At 37.3% G+C, this 17473-nt stretch overlaps 1 protein-coding gene across 5 annotated transcripts in view; it reads right to left on the reverse strand.

Annotated features, from left to right (window-relative positions):
• Window positions 1-17473, reverse strand: part of gpat2 (glycerol-3-phosphate acyltransferase 2, mitochondrial) — a 69073-nt gene that overhangs the window by 2292 nt on the left and 49308 nt on the right. For all 5 annotated transcript variants that reach the window (XM_079638696.1, XM_079638699.1, XM_079638697.1 and 2 more), the window contains 11 exons: window positions 12368-12553; window positions 11034-11132; window positions 9162-9244; window positions 7759-7877; window positions 7566-7636; window positions 6446-6710; window positions 5258-5400; window positions 4756-4833; window positions 3125-3250; window positions 1465-1585; window positions 1248-1316 (listed from right to left, as the gene is read on the reverse strand). In XM_079638696.1, coding sequence (XP_079494822.1) covers window positions 1248-1316; window positions 1465-1585; window positions 3125-3250; window positions 4756-4833; window positions 5258-5400; window positions 6446-6710; window positions 7566-7636; window positions 7759-7877; window positions 9162-9244; window positions 11034-11132; window positions 12368-12553 — 1360 coding nt within the window. The remainder of the gene's footprint in view (window positions 1-1247; window positions 1317-1464; window positions 1586-3124; window positions 3251-4755; window positions 4834-5257; window positions 5401-6445; window positions 6711-7565; window positions 7637-7758; window positions 7878-9161; window positions 9245-11033; window positions 11133-12367; window positions 12554-17473) is intronic.

A 17473-nucleotide genomic window follows, 5' to 3' on the forward strand; every position in this document is an offset into this window, starting at 1 on the left:
AGCTAATAGTAAATGAACACAAATTAACAATGTTGAAATATACAGTAGCCTACAACTTACCGAAATGGTAAGTTTCGACCAATCAGTGTTTTTCAACCGCGCAAAGAGGTCAATATAACAGCTGGAGAACAATTATGTCGCATAACATTTAACAGCACGTTATTTTGGCTAGAAAAAAAGAGCTATACAGAGCATTTAGCTAATTATGTGTAGGCCTACTATATTACATATTTATTATATTTTTACTTATATCATTAAATACAGTTGTTGTTATTATAATAAAAAACACATTATATTTAATTACATTTTGTATTTTAATTAAATTTTTACTGGCGACGGTGGGTCTCCATTCCAAGCAATTTACTAGCGTTGCCATGGCTTTTGCCACCCTGAAGAACGTCTATTATTGTTGTGACGTCATGGTGAATTGTCGTATTTGCATGGCGGAATTTGCAAGCGGAAAGACTGAATGCTTCTCCAGAGAGGAAACGGATTTGCTCGTGCGCGAGGTTAAAGCACACAAGCAGACCATCTACGGGACAAGCCGGATTCATTCCACCATATCTTTATGTACACAATAATAATATTTTACATTGTAATCCTTTTATTTTTAATATTTTGCATGTTTGTGTGCAGCTGCGTGTCCCTGTGTGTGTAATAAGCAGTGTATGCGCGTTGTGCACCCGTCTATAGGCGCATATTACGAATGCGCCCTTTAAATAACTAAAACATTTTTTGCGGCATTGACTTTAGACCAGGTTTTTATTGGTCGGTGGCGCAGTCTATTTCAGTTGCCTCAAAATAGCAACACGCCAACAATGCGCCTGAACACACCTCGTTTTCAGACCAGCACGCCTATGGGCGCACAGATGGGCGCAAATGCATTTGCTTTGCGCCGGGTGTATGATAGGGCCCTTAGTTTTTTAAATATTTGTTTTGAAATTACCATCAATATATATTTAAGTATATTTATTCAAACAATTAATGCATTTTGCCCTTCTCTCACAGGCCTTCCCTACAGTACACTAGTAGTGCTACATGGTTTTTATTCATACTTATCTGTGGTGCATTAGGACGATTAATGTCACATGCATTTTTAACAACCTCAAAATGTGGTTGAAAAAACATGTTTACACCTGAATGTAGTGCTGCTGACCACTTATAATTGGATGACCACGTGGAAACATCTAATCCTTTAGCATCATGGTGGTGAGTGTAAACTGAAAAGCATGTTTTTGTTTTTTTACCATAGTGCGCTTTGTCCAGCTGAGCTCGGTTCTTCAAGTGTGTGTGTAGTTGACTCAAACAGTCCGTCTCTAAAATAAACAGTTTGTAGGTTATAAACACTCATCTGTTCGCACTCAGTGTGAATAGTGACAGAGATGCTGCCAAAGAACACTTACTCATCACATATGGCAACAGCATTGTGTGGCCAGAGGTCAGAGTCTGTGTGTGTGTACTAACCTGTGATGGGTGTGGGGAGGTAATGAAGGCTTTCTAGCGCCCAGCACAGAGCTCTCAGCTGGACACTCAGTAAACTACAGAGAAAGAACAGCAGCTCTGGGCACTGAGACGGCTGACTCAACTAGAAAGCAGAAAGAGAGAGAGAGAGAAGACAGCAGAAGGGTAGAGGACAGTGAGAAAACATGCAAAGGTTATTATTAATTAGGAAACAGATGTTGTTTGGGCAGTAAAGACTTTTACATGGTTACCAAAAAATTATATTTCCAATAAATCAGTCCCCCCCCCCACAAAAATATTAACAGCACAACTGTTTACAACATTGATAATAATAATACAATTATTAATTGTTTCTTGAGCATCAAATCAGCATATTAGAATGATTTCAGAAGGATCATGTGACACGAGTAATTAAGCTGAAAATTCAGCTTTGCATCAAAGGAATAAATTACATTTTAAAATATATTCAAATAGAAAATGACTTAAAAAGCCAATAATATTTCATAATAGTACTGTTTTTACTGTATTTTTATCTTGGTGAGCATCTTTTTTCATCTTACCACCTTACCAACCCATGTCACAAAGATCAAATCATCTCAAACTGTTTTTTTTGGAAATTACAATGAGTTCTCTAAACTAAACCACCAGATCTCAATCCAGTAGTGCACATTTGGGATGTGCTGGAACGGGAGATTCACATCATGGATCTGCAGCAACTGCCTGATGCTATGATGTCAATATGGACCAAAATCTCTGAGGAATGTTTCCAGCACCTTGTTGACAAAGGTTTAAACCTCTGTCACAAAGGTTTAATGCAGAACTGAAGGCAAAAGGGGGTCCAACCCGGTACTAGAAAGGTGTACCTAATAAAGTGGCCCGTGAGTGAGTATATAAATATATTATATAATTAAAACATTTAAAATCCAAGTAAGTGTTCCTTAAAAAAAAAAAAAAAGAGGAGTCTCTCAGTTGTTGCTTGAGTGTCCCTCATTTAATGTAAGTATGTGAGATTGTCTGTTTTATTGTATACCAGAAGAAAATCAATAGTCTGATTACAGAAGGCAGCCACATGATTTGAGGTATCATTCATGCCCAGTTATAGGGCGAATCCAACACTAACGGCAAGGGAAGTATGAGCGATAGTATTAGTGATACTTGTTTACTTAGTGTTTGGTAATAGTTAAGCTAGCAAACACCACTTAAATAATCATTCAAAAGCTTTAACATGTAAACGGAAATGACCCCAAAATATGCTAAAGCTAAAACCTGAGAAAAGCCTAAACCTGTGCCCGAAATGTTTGGTAGAGGTTCTGATGCAAAAGACGCCACCAATCCACAGCAGTTTACGCCATTGACATTCCCTTCCTGTTCTCTTTCTGCTGGATTTATCACAGATATCGAAAAACAGCAATTTGCACACAGAAGCACACTTCAAGGGAAGCAGAACTGCCTGTCTTAGTTTTTGGGTCTTTGTCTGTCTTTGTGTGCGTCTATAATGAATGAGGTTTGCATGTTAAGTGTTTTTTAGTGTTTTTTTATCTCACTGGAACTCTGGATCCAGAGTGTTCAGAGATGGTGCGAGTACTATGAATCTCAATATATGATTATAAACGCAAAAATCCCACTAAATGTCCATTGATGATGGGCCTGTGGGTGTGTGTACCTTGTAAGAGTGTTTGTCTGGTTCCTCACAGTCTGAATCGCTGCTCTGGTCAGGGTTGTCTGAAGCAGCCCATGATAGCACGCCCTGCCTCTTCATGAAGTCACATGCTGGTGTATCCTTCTGAACCTGCATACACATAAAGTTCAAGTTCTAAATATGCGTACAAACAAGTTGAAAAATTATCAGTTTAGGGTTGAAATGACCTTTAACCATAGTAAACAAAAATAGCTTTCATCTCTGTGGGTGCTTGTGAACCAGTCAGCTGAAAACTCTGGCGGCACTTGAAAATAAATAGGCACAGACTTGAATGGTCAGTGTCAGAGATTAGATTGAGCCTGAGAGCTTGCTAGATGTCTGGGCAGTGGAGTGAAAACTGTATTTTTGGCCATGTCTCTGCGAATTTACAGTTTGTTGTTTTGATCTAAGCATTGAAAACTTGTGTGTGTGTTTGTATGTTTAAATACAGTATATTATAAACACACATACTGTACATACACACAACTTGGTATTTTTAACATTGGTTCTTAAGCACTTAAATATATATATATATATTAGGGTTGGGGGAATTAACGCGTTAATCTTTGCGATTAATTTGAGATGTTTAACGCATAAAAAAAAAAAAAAAGCAATTGACGCAGCACTTTTTTTGCCTCGTTTTAATGACTTCCTGTTGCGGCTGCTATTGTGAGTGTGTCGAACCAAGTCACCCTGTCATGATGGAGAAGGACAAGGATGGAGTTTAAGGGAGGAATTTTTGCATTTAAAAAGTTGCCTGATGGTGCGTTTGACAAAACAAAGATGCTGTGTACAATTAGCATGTCGATGCACCGAATTTTCAGCCGATAATTTTCGCCGAAAGAGAAAGAACGTCCCTCCGTGTTCGGCGATCAGGTTTCACGAGCGGGTCTTTTCCGCTCTGTGTGTGCGCCGCACTCTCTGTTCCGTGTGTGTGTGTGTGTGTCGGCGCTCTGCTCTGCTCTGTCGTTCACGGCTCAAATGCTCCCATCATGTACCGATCACGCACTGGAAAAATAGACTTCTGTTTGCAATAGCCCTACTGAGCTGGTATAGCCAAACTGGGCAACAAAGGTAGAATTACCTGCTCTGGTAATAATAGCTTTGTATACTTTATTTTGATAATTAGTAAAAAACTAATAATAAAAAAAATCTGTTAAATCTGATTATGTTGCATAGAACTGAATGAAGAATAATATATTGATATATTGATGTTTAATATTATTTGAATATAGGGCTATTTTCTGTCCCTTCTGTCCCTTGGTTCTACGTTTAAATATGGATGATTACAAGCTTGGGGGAAATGCAATTAATTACAGCAAATTGTGCAATTAATTAGTTAATTGTTTTTAATCGATTCCCAGCCCTAATATATATATATATATATATATAACATTTGTATTCAATTGTACCATATCTGTAGTATATGATACAATGCATTTGTATTATATAATACAAAATTTCATAATAGCAAACTGTGGCTACTCTATTCTGTAGAATATTAAGATACAAAAACCCACTTTAACTGACCACTGATGAGGATTTTAAAAATGTTGCATGTGTGAAGACTATGATCAGAGAATGAGAGCATTTGTTTGTTAATGCAAGTGTCTTACCTCCTCCATAACAAGAACCCCGCAGCGCACCATGCTGTCCACTACATCAAGAGCAAAGCTGTGAGCGTTCTGACACGGCTGAGAGAGAGAGAGACGGACAGATGGACAGGCAGACCGATACGAGAGAGAGAGCAGATAGTAAGGAGAAATAATTAGTTGTGTAGTGTTCTTGTTCTTCTTGACATTTCACAGCCTTTACAATTGTTTATTTGCTGATGTAAGTATAAAACGTGCCTGCAATAATTACACATTCTATTCCCGCCGCTGAAGAACCCTTGAACGGGAAACTCGATTTAAGAGACAACAAGAGAGAGAATAATAAAGCGAACAGATGGGGAGCAACTGATCGATTGGAAGAGCGAGAGAAATTTGGAGACTGTTTGAAAAAATAAATTTAGTTTTTTTTTTTTTTGATTGACTGAAGAACAAGGCAGCTGTATGAATCACTACTTGCGTCAACGTGATTATTAACGTCATGTGTGCGTGTTTGAGGGAGACTCACCGGTATGTACCCGGGAGATAGTAGATGTGTGAGTTGGAGGCTTTTCTCCGTCAGCTCCTCCTGACCCAGGACAACATCAAACTCCTGGTCTCCACCCCCTCCACAGCCTACAACCTCACTCAGCATGGCTGAGACAGCACACGCTTCACACAAACACACATGCCTTCAGGGTTAGCACTGTCAATAAACCCTGCTGTGGTACAAACGTGACTCAACCCAAACACATCAACACCCTGAAGCGCCAGAACCATTCAAACTGGGTAGATTTTATATCATTAAAGGAATAGTTGCACAAATATTGTTGGTAAAAAAAGTGTATAAAACAGATTGGAGCAAATTAAAGTTTAAAGTTTCAAATGTTATTGGTTATTAAAATGGCAAAAAAAGAAGAAGTTTTTTTGGGTAGATCTTCGTTTGATTGATCGATACTTACAATCTCAAAATTGTAACAGATTTTTCTAAATTACTTTTAAATTAAATTAAATCAATCAATCAAGTGACAGTAAAGACATTTATAATGTTACAAAAGATTTGTATTTCAAATAAAGGCAGCTCTTTTGCACTTTCTTTTCCATCCAAAAATCCTGATAAATGTGTCAGTTTCCACAAAAAATAAGAAGCAACTGTAACAACTGTTTTCAACATTAATAATAAGAAATGTTTCTTCAGCAGCAAATCATCATATAAGAATGATTTCTGAAGGATCATGTGACACTGAAGACTGGAGTAATAATGCTAAAAATTCAGCTTTGCCATCATAGGAATAAATTACATTTAAAATATATTAAAATATAAAACAGGTATTTTACATGGTAATATTTAACATTATTGTTTTTACTGTATTTTTGATCAAATAACTGCAGCCTGGGTAAGCATTAGAGACTTCTTTCAAAAACGTTTGAACGGTAGTGTGTGCATATGAAATGGGATAATAAATAGAATACACCCAGGTTAATTGGCATCGAATCAGGAAATCTGTATCAATGTCAAGATTTGAACCCTGCTTGCTGATCAAAAACATGTCAATAGAGTAACATGCCATATACATAAAAACTACTAAGTTTTCTTTTTCTTTAGTCATATCTCATCTCGCCAAGGTACAGTATACTGAATAAGCCTGCCACTGATTGCCCTTCAAAAAAAAAGATCGGTACATGACGCCTGCCAACACCAACACACTCTGCCCACCTCCTACGGCCTCATGTATGAAGATATGAGTGAGCAAATGGCAGTGTTGGCTCAGTGTGAGCAGAGACTCTGGATCGGGCCGCGGTGCGATGATGGGTTCTCCCGTGGGCGGAGCTGCAGCCAGGAGCAGATACGGGCGGAGCAGAGAGAGCGCGTGATGAACCAGCCCGACCAGAGCGCCGCCGAAACCCACGTCTGTGTTTCTGAACAACACCTCCTCCAACAGCCAACAGATGTCCCTGCACAGCACGGATACACGCACACCCTGAGAAAGAGGGAGAAGATGGTTACAATCATTAGCAAAATCATTCAAGCGAGCAGAATCATGTTTGACGCTTGTATGAATCATCTACAACCAGTCGATGATTATTAAACCAATTAATGTACTATTAGAAAATAGTTCTGGCTCCTAGATGTTATTGCTCGATACAGCAATCGGCAGGAATTAAAAATGTATATACAATGTATATACCTATATGTTATATATATACACACACTTAACATTTTCAAGCTTCAAAAATGTCAAAGAAACATAAAAGTATTTCATATGAATGGAGCTGTTCTTTTGAAGAGACAATTTGTTTTATATGATGAACAGATTTAATTTAGGCTTTTATTAACATAATTATAAAAACAGTTTAATGTAACATTGTTTACATACATAGAGCACATAAAATATGGAAACCACAAAACAGACTTGAATTGTGATGATTATTACATCTGTTATATAAATATCAAATGAAATGACAAATATTGATAATCTATTGTCAAAGATCAACAACATTATATATATACTGTATATAAAATAAACAATTTTGATTAGAAATAGATTGTTTTATTAAACAAATTAAGTAAATAAAGCAAATTATATGTGTGTGTGTGTGTGTAATTTGCTTAATTTGTTTACTTCATCATAATCTATCAACATTAAGAAAAAAAAAACTCAGATACGTTGTGTGTAAATGTAAAAGTAATGCATTACTTTATACGTAACTTGAAAAAAGTAATCCGATTACGTAACTCACATTAATTGTAATGCGTTAACCCCAAACACTGTTAATAGTGATATATATACTTCATGTGTGATGTGATGCCCAAAAGAGGAGTTTTTAAAACACACCCTGCGATGCTTGTGCAGCAGCAAACAGGACACCAGACTGGTAGACATGACGGCCATACTTGTAGTTGAAGCTAAAAAAAAAAAAACATAAACAATAAGACACACACACACAAAACTTAGCCTCATAAATAAAACACCTACTAAAGTGCAAGGGTTTGATCTTTGAGAGCTTGCGTGTGTCGATCAGACTCACAGTACATTAAATGAAGAGTCAGTGCGATAGTCCGCTGTCTGTCAGCGGGAGGCAGTTCAGGCATGACAGCGGGTGGGAGGAGCCAGGACACATCCTTCTGGTTGAAGATGGAGTCCATCCTGATGAAATAAACCACATTTCATTTTATTACAACATACTTTTGTTTAATATGTAGGGGTGTACATACTTTCATTCTCTGAAATCCCGGCATTAAATGTACATTACAGTCCTCCGCAAACCTCACGTGACTGCATCACCTGTTCCCTGTTCTCACTTCCTAACGTTTACAACAAAAGGCTTTACAACAATACATTATTACCAGCTGTCAGAATGCAAATGTCGAGCCCCGCAGGGCTGAATCTGCACGATAAGGCCTCCCCTGCTGTGGATGTTCCGCTTTAAACGTATAACAGCGCCTGAGGCTCTTAGAAGAGAGTGAAGAGCAGATGAGAAGCTCTTTGTAGATTTTCCAGGATATTCCAGCTCATTATGAGCCGGAGTTGGAATAACTTGCTTCTCCCGAGAACCTGAGTTGCTTGAAATGAGTGCACTCACTGCAGAAACATTTTATGCACTTGACTCTTGAGCTCAAATTCAGCAGACTGGAGTCTCAGTGCTTTGCATCACATGAATAAATTATATTTTAATATATATTCAAATAGAAAACTTATTTTAAATTGCAATAATATTTCACAATATAACTGTTTTACTGTACATTTGATCAAATAAATGTAACCTTGGTGAGCATTAGAGATTTCTTTCAAAAACATTACAGAATCTTACAAACTCCAAACTTTTGAATGCTAGTGTGTATTGCTTCAATTTCTCCAGTAATTGTTTAAACCAAGTGAACAGTCAGTGATAAATTAATCACAAATTACAAGGAATAGAACAAATAAAAACAATAATACAAAGATGCAAATGATATGCTAAATAAGTATAAGATAATTATATAATAGTCAGTCAGCAGACTGTATCCACGTGCATAAAACGTTTGTGCAACGGACTCGTTTTAAGCAACTCAAGTTAAACAGGAAGTTCAAAGAAAGCGATACGTTGAACTGGCTGAAGTGGACTGAAAGGTATCATTCATCATCCTCAACCAGAATCCTTCCATCACTATTTATTCTCCCTGTTATTTTTTTTGTCTTACCAATTTGGTACATCAGATCAATAACAAAGGTGAAGAAGAACTGAACTGGAGGACCAGAACCCCAGGGACCTTCATGACTGATAAGAAAGACTGCAAGTGAAGGATGCAGGATGGTGAAGTGGAGTGAAGCGCGTGAGCTCTTTCGTCTTTGACCATATGTGCAGACAGATGCTAGGGTGGCAAATAGGAAGAGATGGATGATAAGTGGATTCTGCCAATGAGATACAGGAACAGAGGGAATTGAAGAGACCTGTTGTTCAGTATGGCGGTCAACAGCAGTTCCTGTAGGGGGCGCCCTCCATCCACACGACACCTTCCACTCTCGCACATCTCCTGAGAGAGAGAGAGAGAGAGAGAGAGAGAGAGAGAGAGAGAGAGAGAGAGAGAGAGAGAGAGAGAGAGAGAGAGAGAGAGAGAGAGAGAGAACTTTTAAGACTCTAAAAACTTTTAAACAGTGCCCATACATGAGCTTCAAAAGATGAGATGTCGCATTAAGGCTAAACAGATTTTAGACATCAAATGGCAGTACTGTACGAAAAGTACTTAAAATCAAACATGGCATTTTATTAATATTGCCACAAACTGAAAGGAAAACAGCAAAAGAAACTGAACACTTAGCTCTTGCAGTGTAAATGCAGTCTAACCGCTGTCATTCAAGAAGTTAATATTAATCAAACAATAGTATTAGCGAGAAAACAAGAAAAGTATCACTGCTCTTTGGATGGATAACTTTAGTAGCTTTAATAAAAACTCAACAACAACAAAAAAATGTATGTCAAACAGTATCAAATCAGTATTATATCTAGGTAAATTACTATTATATTTATTTTGCATATTATTATTAAATTTTTCTAATTGTTTTTATTTGTTCTATTGCCTGTAATTTGTCAATGTGTGATTTTTTTTATCACTGACTTTTCACTTGGTTTAAACAATTAATGGAGAAATTGAAGCAATATTTAAACACACTAGCATTCAAAAGTCTGGAGTCTGCTAGATTTTTTTAATGTAAAAAAAAAAAAAAGAAGTTAATTTTTTTGATTAGATATACAGTAAAAACAGTAATATTATAAATAACAAATATTATTACCATTTAAAATAACTGTTTTCTATTTGAATATACTTTAAAATGTAATTTAATCCTGTAATGGTAAAGCTAAATTCTCAGCATCATTATGACCATATTAGCCCCGTTCTGTCAACACTGTATTGGCTCCCTATTAAACATCGTATACATTTTAAAATATTGCTGATTACTTACAAAGCAATAAATGGTTTAGCTCCGCAGTACTTGAGCGAGCTCTTAACGCATTATAGTCCTTCAGGTCTATTGTGATCTCAAAATTCCGGCCAGTTAACAATACCTACCTAATAATACCTAGAATATCAAAATCGACTGCTGGCGGTAGATCCTTTTTCTTATTTTCCTAATTTCGGTTTCGCGTATCTACCCCGAAGTGATACAATTCTGTCTAAAAATGTTAAGGCCAGACAAGTAGTTCGTTAAGGCTTGGTTTGTAGGGAATTACAAACCTGCGCACATATATTCAAATGCGCATAACTATAGAATTAATTCTTAATGCGCACGAGAGCGCCATCAGCGTTTCTCACAGGTTCACGTTTAAAGTCTGTGTAGAGAGAACGGTGTCGTCTTAGCGGGCTCTAATTTAATAACTAATGATCGTTGCGACGGAAGTGAATCAATCAAAACTAACTTAAGCTGGAAAATATCTTTATTCAAGAACCGCTATAAAGCCAAAACAATCTCTGTTACCTTAAATTATCCGTTTATTACCGTAAAGCCGCTTTGAAACAATCTACATTGTTAAAAGCGCTATATAAATGAAGATGGCTTGACTTGACAGAATTTTCATTTAGAAGTGAACTAATCCTTTAAGTCTATTAGACAATTTATTTTGATATACTTACAACGCATTATTATATGGCTTGCATTTTATTATTTGCATGTTGTTTTATTATTTCCCTGCTGTCATGAATACACCACCCACCAGCCGAAAACCACTGCGCTAAGGCTCTGCATTTGTATGAAATGATTGTATTTTATATGCTGGTGTATACGGATGAGCGAGCGTGTGTAATTCCATGCGTGTGTGAGTCATACCTTCAGAGAGAAAGCCTGTGCAAAATGGATCCTAACACTTCCTCTGTGATCACCCTTCAGCAGGGAGACCACAAACCGCAGAGCAGACATCACGCCGGCCTAGAGAGCACACAAACAAATGAAAAAAATACGCTGCCACTCACACACACAAGCTGAGGAAATGACTTGGATCTAATTCGAGAGAAAACTATTCTGATCTTCACGGCGCTCTAATGGTGAAGAGCCATTAGAGGAGAAATTAGTGGCTGTAATCACTATAATAACTGGTGTTTATTTGAGATGGATGCACACAATAATATGGATTTCTCAGAGCCCTTTATCCCTCTCTTCTCCTCTAAAAGTGAGACGAAATTTCTAGCCGTGCCTTTACCATTGCTCGTTCGGAAAACACTATCTGCATATTAAAAATCATCAAATCAAAATGCACAAAACACAGCGTCTGGTTTTAATTAACTGAATATTGCCGCTAATTAGTGTGTAATGAATCAGTTCACCTCAGGAATTACAAATACAAAACTACATGACAGCAATTCCTGTGCAAAACTTCTGTGTGGTTTATAGCGCATTGCTGTATGTCGTTCCAAACCCGTAAGACATCCGTTCATCTTCGGAACACAAATGAAGAACTTTTTAATGAAATCTGAGAGCTTTCTGTCCCTCCATTGACAGTCTACGCAACTACCACTTTCAAGGCCAAGAAAGGAAGTAACATTATGAAAGTAATCCATGTGAATCCATGTGGTTTAACCTCAATTTTATAAAGCGACGCAATGGCTTTGTTTTTGTGCACAAAAACTATTTACCACTTTATATACAAAATGTTAATCTCCAACGTACGTTCACGCAACATCTGCTCTCGCATCAACACGACACGCATGAATTGTGGTGCTCTCATGAACGTGCATTAGAGATTAATATTTTGTAAATAAAGTGGTAAATTAAGTTGTTTTGCTCCAACAAAGCACTTGTCTCGCATCATAAAATTGAGGTTTAACGGCATAAGATTGTCGAGTTTTGTTGGATCAGTGTGTTACCCCTGTTGGTTATGATTGAATGTTTTTATGCATCACTGATATCGGTAGTAAAATAGTGCATACTGAGTAACATGACAGGTTTATTACTCGAGTTAAAAGTTTGGTAAATCCTTCCCCAATAAGTCAATGATCATTATGCTTATGAGCACCATTATCATGTTTGCCTTTGACAGGAAAAATGTGGATCTACTGTTTTTAATTTGTTTATTGGTTTGTTTAATAGCCCTGTGCACTGACGGTGACGGTGACTGCCGGGTCATTATGGAGTGGAGTGTGCATTGTTAATATTAAGGTCGTCACCTGTGGACGCATAAAGTGGCGTGGTAGGCAATCGTAGGAAACGCCCACTGGCACGATGCTAACATCAGGCACTAGACCGTCACTGATGGCCTGATGTACACGCGCCAGCCACTGCCCGCCGTGACCTCTGGCTGCGGTGATGCCCACGCTGAGAGCGGCGCCCTCTCGTAACAGCTCGCCAATGAACTGTGGAGTGGGACAAAAGAGGAGAAATGATGATGAAAATGTTTGTGGGAAAGTAGGCTGTATAGTTTTATGTAGAAGAGATTTGAAGCAGAGAAGAAATGAACTGCAATATCTGCTAAATCAGTCACATAAAAATGAAATGAAAGCGTGGTGTATGTTTGAGTGTCTATATGTGAGAGGAGAGGAGAGAGATAAAATGAGCAAGAGAGAAGGTGGCAAGCTGACAATTCTGTAGAATCAAATGGTGCTTTTCTAATGCTCGGACAAAGCATTACGACGATTGTGTCATATATACTCACCATTGCGTCCTTCTAAATCCATACGACTCACAGGGAGACATTCTGGTGACTGTTATTACAGTGACCAAGGGCTATCCAGCTATGCCATAATGGTTCGTGTGACTCATGTGCTATATTCCTAGTAGTGTTCTGTCAGACTGAACATTAAGTCATTATAAAAATCTAGCTCTCATATCTTAATCGTGCTTGTGCATATTCAAACCATTTAATTAAGTGCAATTTTTAGTATTATTATAGTATTTATCCTCCTGAGAACCAGATTTGTTTTTACTTTATGCAGTATGCATGTAGAGTTGGCCATAAATGCCATTCCAATTCTATGCAATGCATCGACACACTATCTAATTTGCATATGTGTTCTTAGGGCAACATGTAATTAAGACGTAATAATGGGACTAATAATTGAGAATATTTTCATTAGAATATTGATATCTAATTTATTTCCCTATTCACTAGTCTCCAAAATGCTTGATAAAGATGCAGCAAGTTTTGGACATGTATGAAATCGATGCCCTGTTTCGTATCAGAAAGTACTGGTAATATTCTGATTTGAAACCCCATAATGTTTTCCTGAGATGTTGATTTCTGACAAACAATTAGAAAATTAGTCTGATTTAAATAATCAGATCAATAAATAATGACAAAATATGATCATATTTCCATCTGCGCTAAATTTTATCATTCAGTCATTTTTAAAGACCAAGGAGAGGGAGTTGTCATGGTTACACCTACAAACATTTGCCATCTCTGCAAAGCCCTAAATGTGATCTTTACAGGACATCCAGACTTAAAACTGTGGCATGCATGTTGTCAGATAAATTTGCTCAAATATAAATGTCCTCTACAGAAGAAAAACTCTGTACAAACTTAGCATTGCTGGGTCTCAGGATATTTTGAATAATTTTAAATTCAGTTTTCATTTTAATTTAAGCTTTAGTCATTTATGTGCTTTAGTCATTTTTTTTTTTTTTGTCAAATATTTTCAGTTTTCATTTTAGTTTAAGCTTTAGTCATTTATGTGCTTTTGTCATTTTAATTTTGTTGTCAAATATTTCTATTTAGCTTAAATGTATTACAATTTTCTGTATTTTATTTCAGTTGTCATAGCAACACATTTTTCAAAATATGTATTTTTTTCATCTAAGCTTTATTTCAATTAACTGGATCAAGTTTACAATAAAACTAGCTGTTTCAAGAAGTTTTTACAACAGATTTGACGTCTGTGCCATCAAAGTCATTGCTCCTTGTGTGCATCGAATATGTTTCAAGTAAAGTCACGATTGCACATTTCCCGTACATATGTGAGGGCGATGCATCAGTGTGATGAATAGAGCTCACATCTGAGAGAAGAGAATGATGTATTACCCACCTTTAGATTTTATTTCCATATGTTAAAGACATCACAATTAATCTTTGGACACATTCATTTTTATTTGGCAGTTATTAGTATTTTGATTGTTGTCTCTTTAATATTTCAATTCCTTTCTTCATTAATTCCGACTGCTCACTGCCAATTAAACATAGTTTCATTAAACCAAAAATAAAAAATTTGTCATCATTGACTCACCCTCATGTCATTCCAAAATTGTGATATTTAATGAAACCTAAGAGATGTGTGTCCCTCCTCTGGAAGTCCTTTCCACCAAAACGCTGACGTTCCAATGAAGTGTCAAAGTTTTGGTAGAATGGACTTCCAATGGAAGAAATCTCTCAATTTTATTAAAAATATCTTCATTTGTGTTTAAAAAATGAGTAAACGTCTTATAGATTTGAAATAACATGAGGGTGAGTTGATTATGACAGAATTTTCTTTTTTTGGGGGGATAAACTATCCCTTTAACAGCCCCTGCTCTCAGTCGGTTTTAATATATGGGAAAAAAAACAGCATCAACACTGAAAAATTGCTCCTTTTGTGATTCATGCAATAAAGTACGTCACAGGTTTTGAATTATATAAAGGTGAGAAAATGACAAAATGTACATTTTTGGGTGAACTATCCCTTTAAGTCTCTCTCTCTCACACAAACACACACTCAAATCCTAAATACATTTTGAGAAGCCAGATAAGCTCATATGCTATTCCAGGCATGACAGATTATTTCCTGTTCATTTACGCCAATCAGAAGTCGCACATATCTAATCAAAGCCCTTCATATTAAAACATATCAGCCCTTCTTTCAATCAAGATTCTAATGCAGTTTATGTCAAATCCGGTTTAAAACCCTACAACGTCAAAATTCTGGTAATGTTTCTTCTAAACTGCTAATAAGATGCTCCTCCAAAAATATTCAGATAATAGTATGAAATCTGGAGGCCGAGGAGATTTATTATCCACCTCCAAGCATCAGTGAGCCAGAGTAATGGGTTCAGCGACTCATGCAACCTCCCAGTGAAACATCTGCAGTCCGCAGGTGCCCCATTGTCATGGGAACCACTGTGCCCATCAAGGCCAGGTTACTAATGTATCCTCATCCGCCCTGGAAACGTGGGTGACTGTCCGTCTTGAGACTAAACCTGATATCAATGGCATTCAAAAGCAGTGTGTCTGTGCAAACGTCTTAAAGCGAGAGTTCACCCAAAACCGAAATTTCTGTCATTAATTACTCACCCTTGTGAGTATTTACTCACTCAACCCGTAAGACCTTTGTTCATCTTCAGAAAATAAATTAAAGGGCACCCATTTTGGATATTTTAAAATTACCTTTCATGTAGTTTGTAATATAGCTCTAAGCGAAAGAAAACATCCTGCAAAGTTTTAAATCTGAAAGTGCACCGTATATAAAGTTATTGTCTTTCAAAAGTAAGAGTCGACTGAGTCAATTAAATGAATTGTTTTTCAAACGAGTCATAAGCCCTTTCGCTGTGACGTCAAGACGAAACATTAGCCCGCCCACTTATTGCGTGCGCACTTGCGCAGACACCAGGGAAACTTAAACCTCAAACCGGCAGCTGATTCCTGTGGACACTGGACAGCATCATGTCGAGGAGACTGTCGAGGAGACTGTGCTCTAGTGTGACGGTAAAGACTTTTTTTTTCACTGCCCAAGGACGAGCATTTGAAGAATCTGTGGTTAAAATTAATCTTTACCATGATACTAGAGCAGTATAATCCTAAACTATTCCTGTTACCTTTATTTTACTGACGACTGCTTCTCAAATATCGGAGTTCAATTCAGGATTCACAAACCGCTTGCTCTTGAAAGACGGTGTTCAAAATACTAGTTTTGAGTTTTACATTGTGTAGGTCTCCTGCTAACTGGCTAACTCATGTTATTACTCTTACTGAAATACTGCTAATCAGCTGTGGGCCACTAGATTAAGATTAAGCATGGAGCAAGATTTGTTTTACCAATGTTTATGTTACATCAGTCATTAACGCTAGAGCTCGGCTAATGTATACATTGCATACATGCACTGTTATTGATACAGTTTCCACGTGTTCACCGCAATATATTAGAAACATACTCGGTAAATAAATTAGTACAAGTAAAATAATCGGTTGATGGATATGCACTTGTTATTGCTGATGGTGAGGAATTGCAACATATCATAATGTAACGTTATCTCAAACTGAGTAGTGAATCACTGAAACGTCCTGCTCGAGTCGTCCTTGTGTTTCATTATCTGACTCACATCATTGATGTGGTAAAATCGACGTCATTGTTCGTTACTGTGTTTAGTTTACGGTGTAGGACGCCTCAGGACACGCAGAGTTGTCGTTGTTATGGAGTTTTTGTTTTCGACGCGTGCTGTACACGGGAAACCAATCACAGCAGACTGAGCCGTCTGGCCAATCAGAGCAGAGTAGCTCGCGGAAAGGAGGGATTTAGAGAAATTTATTAATGTGGGAAGTCGTTTGAGAATCATTGAAAATCTGGTGATGTGCAAATGTATATTAGAGAAAATTAAACAGGTTTTTTTTACTTTTGATGCATGTGAACCTGTTGTAGGAGACTCCAAAACAACATTAGGAAACTAAAATATCATAATAAGTGCTAAGATTTTTTGGATAAAACCCAAGAGGTTTCTGACCACACATAGGCAGCAATTTTATTGCAACTTTCAAGGCCCAGAAAGGTTGTAAAGACATCGTTAAAATAATCCATGTGACTAAAGTGGTTCAACCTTACTGTTATAAAGCGTCGAGAATACTGTGTGCAAAAAAACCCCAAAATAACGACTTTATTCAACAATCTCTTCTCTTCCACATCATTCTCCTACTCTGTTGAAGTAGTGTAAACAGTACAGCGCTTCTGTTCTACATCAGAACGCCGCCTCACTATTGGCCGACGCTGGTCACGTGAGCACCACGTGTGATGCTGACGCAGGAGCAAGCCAATAAGTATTCTCGTCACTTCATAACATTAAGGTTAAACCACAGTCACAAGAACTATTTTAATGATGTCTTTACTACCTTACTGGGCTTTGAAAGTGGTAATTAAATTGCAGTCTATGGTTGGTTCAGAAACCTCTCGGATTTCATCAAAAATATCTTAATTCGTGTCCCGAAGATGAGCAAAGGTCTTACGGGTTTGGAATGACAAGAGGGTGAGTAACTAAGAACATCAATTTCATTTTGGGTGAGCTAACCCTTTAAGCAACAGTCTGTTTCGCTTGTCTTA

Source organism: Phoxinus phoxinus (assembly GCF_949152265.1).
Source record: "Phoxinus phoxinus genome assembly, chromosome: 15".
In the NCBI taxonomy this organism is placed as follows: Eukaryota; Metazoa; Chordata; class Actinopteri; order Cypriniformes; family Leuciscidae; genus Phoxinus; species Phoxinus phoxinus.